This window comes from Bidens hawaiensis, unplaced genomic scaffold, assembly GCF_021521415.1.
Source record: "Bidens hawaiensis isolate Kalapana, Puna unplaced genomic scaffold, B.hawaiensis_p1.1 tig00052136_1, whole genome shotgun sequence".
NCBI lineage: Eukaryota > Viridiplantae > Streptophyta > Magnoliopsida > Asterales > Asteraceae > Bidens > Bidens hawaiensis.
In genome coordinates, this window is record NW_027499349.1 from 26,921 (window position 1) to 35,001 (window position 8,081).

The following is an 8,081-nucleotide window of genomic DNA, read 5'->3' on the forward strand; positions in this document are numbered from 1 at the left end:
AAGAAGAGAAAGAAAAAATCAAGGCTTTACGCCTAAAAGAAAAAAATTCTTTTAATAGAATTACAAGTTGTGCCACAACAAATAGCGTTATACAATGAGTTGCTCAACGCCAAAATTGTAAATTCTGTACAGGAAGACGAAAGTCTTAAAACAGAATCTATTCCTTTACAAATGGCTAAAGGTAAAGAAAAATCAAGTCCGTTGATCCCTAATGCTTTGGGAAAAAGCATACATACGACAAAAGATGAGCCACAATCATATTCTAGTCCGGAAGCAAACGGCTCCGGTAAAGACGACTCGAATCCGTTCACGGATGATAGTTTGCTAAAAACTATTAAAACCACCTATGCTCAAAAGTTGACATCTCCAGGAAATCAAAAAACTAGGTTCTACGTCATTTTTTATAGAGACCACAGAGGAATTTATGAAGACTGGGCTATTGTCTCAATATACGTTCAGCATACAACAGTTCCCTAAAAAAATTTGGCTCCCTGTTACAAGCTCAACAAGAAGCCACAAGGTATTCAGCAGAATTCGGAAAGAAAGAAATACCTTTAAAGATTATCGTCTTTCCCATGCCTATAACAAAAACAAAGAAAACCTCACCGGTTAGCTTTTCAAATTTACCCTTTGAAAAAAGAATAGAGAAAAGAATTGAAATCCAAAATGAAGAAATCGATCTAATCACTCTAGACGAATTCCGATCAGTTTGGTCAAAAGCTAGGGCCCTTAGTCCTGATGACTTTGAAGTCGAGCACATATTCACAAAAGATAAAATGACAAAGAGTCTATACAACTTCTGTCCAGGAGCAGATCCCCATCTAGTTAATCTAGCATTTTTGGCTGGATTAATTAAAAATATTTATCTTCAGCAAACTTACAAGAAATCAATTCGTTTACAGAAGGAATGAAGAAGGCTATAAAAACCTTCAGAAAGAAAATAGCAGCAGCAAAAGAGGCCAACATCTACATAGAATGCACTTCAGCATTACCAGATTGGTATCAAGGAAGAAGATTTCCCGCTCTACATGTGCTAGAAGTTGGAATAGCCAAAACAAGAAATGTTTAACCTTCCAAAATAATAGAAGAACGAGAAGACGTTAGCAACTTGGTCTCCATTAGAGTCAATGGATATTTAAAAATTCTAAAAACCCTTCAACAAATTACGGTTGGAAGTTTAAAAAAAATCAATTACTGCAGCCAAAACTGCGTAATTATTAGTTACAATGGAACCCCATCTACCTGTGCATGAAAAGCACGCCATAGAAGCCATTGAGCAGAGAATTATCTCCAACCGGCTCAATGTAGGTCCTGCCACCAAAAAATTATTGTGTCAAGAACTGGCACACATTATAGAAGATCATACATGTGAAGAGTGCAGAGAAAGTGACCTCATCTCAGACGAAATGATAGAGGATACACGTGAATTAGACCCTACGCATGGGTACATCGATTAAAGAAAAGCAAGCATGTGAATAAAGCAGGCTAAGCGACAGCCTCCAGTGAAATAATGGAGGACACGTAATTAGGACCCCACCCATGTTCAATTATGTAAAAATTACGTAAGCAAAGAGAACTTTACGTTCCTTTTCCTTTCTATATATATTGTAATGTTTGTAAGGGAAGGGGTATCAAACACTCTCCCAAAAATTTTTATTTTCTTTGTAATCCTAGCTATGTGTGAGTAAGCTCCCCATTTAGGGGAAAATGCAACCCCCCCCCCCCCCCCCCAAAAAAAAAAAAAGAAAAAAAAAACATTTCATCTCTCTTTTATTATACATAAGTTTGCTAAAATGAAAATGTGAAGTTCATTCCCTCCATCTTGGATGGAGGATTTATGTGGCGTAAGCCAGGAATTTTAAATCCAGTTATCTCAGATGGAGAATCCAGTCATCCCTAAGTTACACGTGCCATTAAATCTTTCTCCATCTCAAACAGAAAAACACCTAAAACCTACCAAAATCATACCTAGAATCCACTTTCTATAATAAAAAAAATCCATCCTACCATCGTTTGTAGTGGTTTTTGGTTAAAAAATGGGAAAATAAATTAATAATCACTCAAAATAATGAAATATAGGGCGTGAGTCAAAGTCATTGTCAACGCATGAAACAAGTCAATAGTATAGATTTACCCAAAACACAATCCGTAGATCGTGGCCGTTGATCTCAAACAGGCAACACGAAGGCATGTCGTAACGCTAACACGTGTCAAACTCCCATTGGTCAACTAAACGTGGCATGAGATATTATTGGGCAGATCAACTCCTCGCAGATCTATATTAATATAAATCAACTCACAGTAAGATAAGTAGATATTCATATTCATACATAGTCTCCTCCTCTGTTTCTAGATGCTTCATCTCTAAATTGTTATTGAACAAGGCGATTATTCAGATCACAAGATGCGTTCGTTGCAGTTGTGCTGTTTTGTTTTGATCAGTTGCTGCTTGGTTACACAGATTTACGCTTCAACTGACGCTGTAAGTGAACTAATTTGATTGATTGATGCGTGTGTTTGTGGATCTGTAATTTATGGATTAGTAAGTAAGTAGTAATAATACTTATTTGTTTTGTAGAAGATATTTTATGAGTCTTTTGAGGAGCCTTTTGAGGGGAGTTGGATCGTCTCTGACAAGGAAGATTATTCAGGTATCAGTTGCTGCTGTGATTGAAGGTGTATTTTGTCTAATTAGTATTATTAACTAACTTGTTATTATTAGCTATAAATCGTTTCAACTGTTAGTGTATATAGCTTATGTAATAATAATACTCGTTTTTGAACTAGAGGAATTATTATTACTTATTCATTTTTTGTAGTGTAATTACTCCAGTTTAAAACTACTGTAATTGCTGTTACTTGTATGTATGTTTAAACTTTAATGAGATGATAATTTCATTTGTACAAGATGACTGTTTGAACTTTGTGTTACAGGCTATGTGAATGATTATTGAGTTAAGAGTATAATAACTTTATTATCTGCATTAGTAGCCTTTTGTTATCACATCATAATATGATACCCATTGAAAATCTCAGTGGTTCATTCTTGTTTAGATGCTATGGAAGCTAGGTCTCTGAAACATGGTCTGTTTTGTCATGCTGAGCTTATGACACTTTTTCAGATCACCTAACCATAGAGTGCAAATTAGTTAAAAAGTCTGATAGAACCCGAATTTGAAACAAGAAATTAAAGGATAGTTGACCCGATTCGAGATGGGTTAGTCTCCGGTTAGCCGATTCGAGAGGGCAATTCTCCAAATACAAGGTTAACAAACCCTAATATTTTTCAATATATAAAACATGGATATCCATTAACTCAAAACACAAACATATAAATAGACCTAATTGTAGTAATTATTGAAGCGGTTACTTAGACCATTCGACTTCCTTTAGCTCTTCATTTTCCTTGAACCCTTCAGCTCCCTTGGATCTGAACGGGTTCGTATCAATACTTCCCGCCCGGAAAATCGACTTGTCCTCAAGTCGGAAATTCGATAATATTTGTGCCAGGCGATCATCCATTCTATTGTAGCTGCACATGTTTCATAGGCCCGCTTAATAGAACGTGGCATATTATTTTCTCTCTCGTTAGAATTTGATAGCCAAGCGATTAGCCATTCAATTGTAGGTTTACCGGCTTTCCGGACCCCGCGACTGTTTAGAGCTGAATGAAGTTGAAGATTGGTTTCCCAATCTTTGATAATCGGTGGGAAGGAACTTATAAATGTTGTTGGGACTCTAACCCATACGGGTTTCAACATGTCTACACGGTAAACCTGATGACTCTGGGACTGATCCATCTTTGGAATGATGTGATTAGGACCGAAAAACCTGGATGACAATTTTCCAAGACATCTATGGGGCTGAAATTGTGGAAAGTCCGCATCCACAACCTCAAAAGTCAGTTCATGATGCATTAGGTAGGCCTGAATTTTTATCTGATTTTGGTTTGTTTCCAAATCTTCTCTGACCTTCAATAGAATACCACCTCCGATCTTCAATTCAACACCCTGCTCAGGTAGATTTCTGTCATCACTAGGGCTATCATTTGAGACTTCCTCTCTGACCAAATCTGGTACTTCTCGAGATTCCAAATTGGTATGCAACAATTTCACGGCATCTTGAGCTTTTTCCCAATCTTCGATCTTCAACTGAACACCAAAATCATGCTCAGATCGATCTTCGTCAACGGTAGTGCTGTCGCCAGGGGTTTCTTTGTTGACCAGATCTTGATTGTTGCACAGGAGGGGTGTTCCAAACATCACAGATTTGAGTTCTGCAACATCACCTTTCAATTGCCAGACTATGGCATCGAGCTTAGTGGCGATGGCTGCCAATTGAGCGGCGATTTGATCAGATGTTATACTACTACCATCGCTACCTTCCTTCTGGTTATTCCGGGTCTGCACCATCGTGTTTCCCGGCAATGGAACCAAATGATAGAACCCCGAATTTGAAACAAGAAATTAAAGGATAGTTGACCCGATTCGAGATGGGTTAGTCTCCGGTTAGCCGATTCGAGAGGGCAATTCTCCAAATACAAGGTTAACAAACCCTAATATATAAAACATGGATATCCATTAACTCAAAACACAAACATATAAATAGACCTAATTGTAGTAATTATTGAAGCGGTTACTTAGACCATTCGACTTCCTTTAGCTCTTCATTTTCCTTGAACCCTTCAGCTCCCTTGGATCTGAATGGGTTCATATCAAAGTCATTTTCAAACACACAGTTATGTCATTTTTTCCAAAAAGGGAAATGTTGTAGTTTTAGAACAAAATGCATTATTATTTCATGAGAATCCAAACCGCACATCCTCCTTTTCCATTAATCATAAAATAATTATAAGAGATACATATAAATGTACCCAGTAACCTATGAATATACACAATTTGGGGCTTTGGGCCTGAGGCCTTTTTAAGATGTTAACTTAATTTTGGCTATGGAATGAACAAGGGTTTAACTTAATGACGTAAGTTATGTCAAGTCAGTCAATTAGTTACTTGAGGGGTTCAATTGCATTTTGATTCACGGTAAAATAAAAATGATGAACTTACAAGCTTTCTCCTTCATTATATTCGTTTCTCCCTTTTTGCTGTCTATCTGCTACAAGTAATCATCTTGATTAGTTTTAACTTTCTTTTTCTTCTTGTGTGCTTATTTAATTGATCACTCATGTGGATGTTTAGACATATACTTTGTTTCAGAGTTCTCTTACTATTTTGGTTTTCCAATATCAGTTTCTGAACTTTATTATCATAATTATGTCCATAGGTGAATGGAAACACTCAAAGAGTGAGGGGCATGATGACTATGGTCTTCTTGTGAGTGAGAAAGCTAAAAAGTATGCACTTGTCAAGGAGCTGGAAAAACCAGTCGAGCTCAAAGACGGTACAATTGTTCTCCAATTCGAAGTCCGTCTACAAAATGGGCTTGAGTGCGGTGGTGCATATTTAAAATACCTACGACCACAAGAAGCTGGCTGGACCGCTAAAGGGTTTGACAATGAGTCACCATACTCAATCATGTTTGGCCCCGACAAATGCGGTGCAACAAACAAAGTCCATTTCATTTTAAAACACAAAAACCCGAAAAGCGGAGAGTACATTGAACACCATCTCAAGTTCCCACCTTCCGCCCCGTCAGACAAATTAACCCACATATACACCGCTGTTTTAAAACCCGACAACGAGCTTGTTATCTTGATTGATGGAGAAGAGAAAAAGAAGGCTAATTTCTTATCATCTGAAGACTTTGAACCTGCTTTAATCCCTGCAAAAACCATACCTGACCCGGATGATAAAAAGCCCGAAGATTGGGACGAAAGGGCCAAGATCCCTGACCCGGAAGCAACAAAACCCTATGATTGGGATGAGGATGCACCAATGGAAATACTAGATGAGGAAGCTGAGAAACCCGAGGGGTGGTTAGAAGATGAGCCTGAGGAGATTGACGACCCGGAAGCAGTTAAGCCTGAGGACTGGGATGATGAGGAGGATGGTGAATGGGAATCACCCAAAATTGACAACCCGAAATGTGAATCTGCACCTGGGTGTGGTGAATGGAGGAGACCATTTAAGAGGAACCCGGCTTACAAGGGTAAGTGGCACGCACCGCTTATTGATAACCCGGCTTACAACGGTATCTGGAAACCTCGTGAGATTCCAAACCCGGATTACTTTGAACTTGAAAAACCCGACTTTGAGCCTATTGCTGCAATTGGTATCGAGATCTGGACCATGCAAGATGGAATCTTGTTTGATAATATTTTGATAGCGAGTGACGAGAAAACGGCAGCTGAAATTAGGGATACTACATGGAAGCCTAAGTTTAAGGTGGAAGAAGAGAAACAGAAGGCTGAAGAACCAGTCGGGCTTGGCGGGCTCAAAGGAATCCAGGTAACTAACTAGCAAATTAAAGAAAAAAAGAATTTTCTTTCTTGATGTTTTTATATTGAGTAAATTACTATTTTGGTCCTTGAGGTTTGCATTTTGTGTTTTCTATCATGTTAGAGGATATTTCAGTCAATTTAGGTTTTTATGTAATTGTTAAGTTATAGGGTATTTTAGTCCCTTTAATGTGAAATTACTCAAAACCCTCAAACAGAAACATCTAACGGAGTGTCGGAGTTGGCATCATTGACCAAACTAGTTATAAGTTACCATTTCGGACTAAAATGATTTAACATGCTAAACACCTAAACCCCAGGGACCAAAATAGTGATTTACTCGTTTATAATTTTTCAAACTTTTCTCTGATTGTTTACTTGAATCTTTGCAGAAAGCTGTGTTTGATGTGCTTTACAAGATTGCTGACGTGCCTTTCTTGGCTAACTATAAGGAAAAAGTTTTGGTAAGTTGATAATGCTAGAGAAGAATGCTTTGGTTTTCGTGTTGTGTGTATCGGTATTTGAGCATTAAAACATGGTTTTTCTGGTATTACAGGAACTTATTGAGAAGGCTGAAACACAACCAAACATTACAATTGGTGTCATTGTTTCGGTTGTTGTGGTGTTCTTTAGCATCTTGTTGAAGTTGTTGTTTGGTGGGAAGAAAGTGGTAAGGATCAAACTTATCCCTCCCTTTTCTTATGAATGAAATTATACGTGTCACTATAGTTGGGTCGGGTAACAGGTCAAAATGGGTCAGCTCTCTTTGGTTAATTAGGATGGAAAAGAACACAATATTATTATGGATAAATGTGTAATTGACCCTTTTATAAAAGAATTTTCTGGATCTAAGGAAAACAATTTTGAGAGTTGTATAGATTTTTCCTTTTAAGAAAGTCTTTTAGTTTGGCCTGTTTATGATATAGCAAAACCCAAATCCCGCTAATAAGTAAAGCATGACCTGGCTCAAAGTTTGTATGCACTTCAAATAGTCTTTACGCTCAAAACCGTTTGACATTAGTTTCTCATTTTAGTTGAGCCGGTTAAGATAAAAGAGGACCCATATCGATCCATTAGCAGGAGTGGTGAAATCGGCCCATTATTATAATGGTTCAAAATTATGACCCATTAACAAGTATATGGGGGTGAAAGCGAAACCGTAGTAAAGTAAATGGGTTGAAAACAAACCAATAAAAAGTACACGTGTTTAAAACACGACTTATTAACAAGTACATGGGTCGAAATCATGACACGTTAACAAGTAAACGGGTTGAAACTGGTGATTTTGGTTAATTTATGAGCCTGATAATTTTGATTGTACAGACAAAGGTTACTGTGGCACCGGAAAAGAAGGAAGAAGGGGAGGCGTCGAACACAGCAGAAGCTGAAGGGGAAGGTGAAGAGGAAGAGACAACCGAGGACGCGGGGGTGGCGGCTCCACGTAGAAGGCCAAGACGTGACACCTGATGAGGCATGGATTGTTGAAGTTGGTAGTGTTTTTAGTTGGTATTTTAAGGATGTTTTTTTTTTCTTGTTTTTGTTAAAACACAGATTTTGTGGTGTACAAGGAAAAGGAAAAGGAATAGCTTTTTGTATGATGTTGTAAATGGGGATTATTCCTGGATTATGTAACCTAGCATCCATTATTCCTACCTTTATGAATCCAACCTTAGTTTATTAAATTTTA

At 37.7% G+C, this 8,081-nt stretch overlaps 1 protein-coding gene across 2 annotated transcripts; it reads left to right on the top strand.

Annotated features, from left to right (window-relative positions):
• Positions 1–2,338: 2,338 nt before the first annotated feature.
• LOC143599397 (calnexin homolog) lies at positions 2,339–7,876 on the top strand. Of its 2 annotated transcripts, none has more exons than XM_077077361.1 (6): positions 2,339–2,482; positions 2,579–2,651; positions 5,281–6,404; positions 6,787–6,858; positions 6,951–7,064; positions 7,718–7,876. In XM_077077361.1, exons 1-6 carry the CDS (start codon positions 2,405–2,407, stop codon positions 7,859–7,861), a joined length of 1,605 nt encoding a protein of 534 aa, XP_076933476.1. In that variant the 5' UTR covers positions 2,339–2,404; the 3' UTR covers positions 7,862–7,876. The 2 variants fall into 2 exon arrangements, with proteins under 2 accessions (XP_076933476.1, XP_076933477.1); XM_077077362.1 differs by having other exon boundaries at positions 2,582–2,651.
• The last annotated feature ends 205 nt before the right edge of the window (positions 7,877–8,081 follow it).

Coding starts and splice junctions, on each gene's coding strand:
- LOC143599397 (XM_077077361.1), top strand. CDS start 2,405: ATGCGTTCGTTGCAGTTGTGCTGTTTTGTTTTGATCAGTTGCTGCTTG. Junction 6,405..6,786: donor GCGGGCTCAAAGGAATCCAG/GTAACTAACTAG, acceptor GAATCTTTGCAG/AAAGCTGTGTTTGATGTGCT. Junction 7,065..7,717: donor TGTTTGGTGGGAAGAAAGTG/GTAAGGATCAAA, acceptor TTGATTGTACAG/ACAAAGGTTACTGTGGCACC.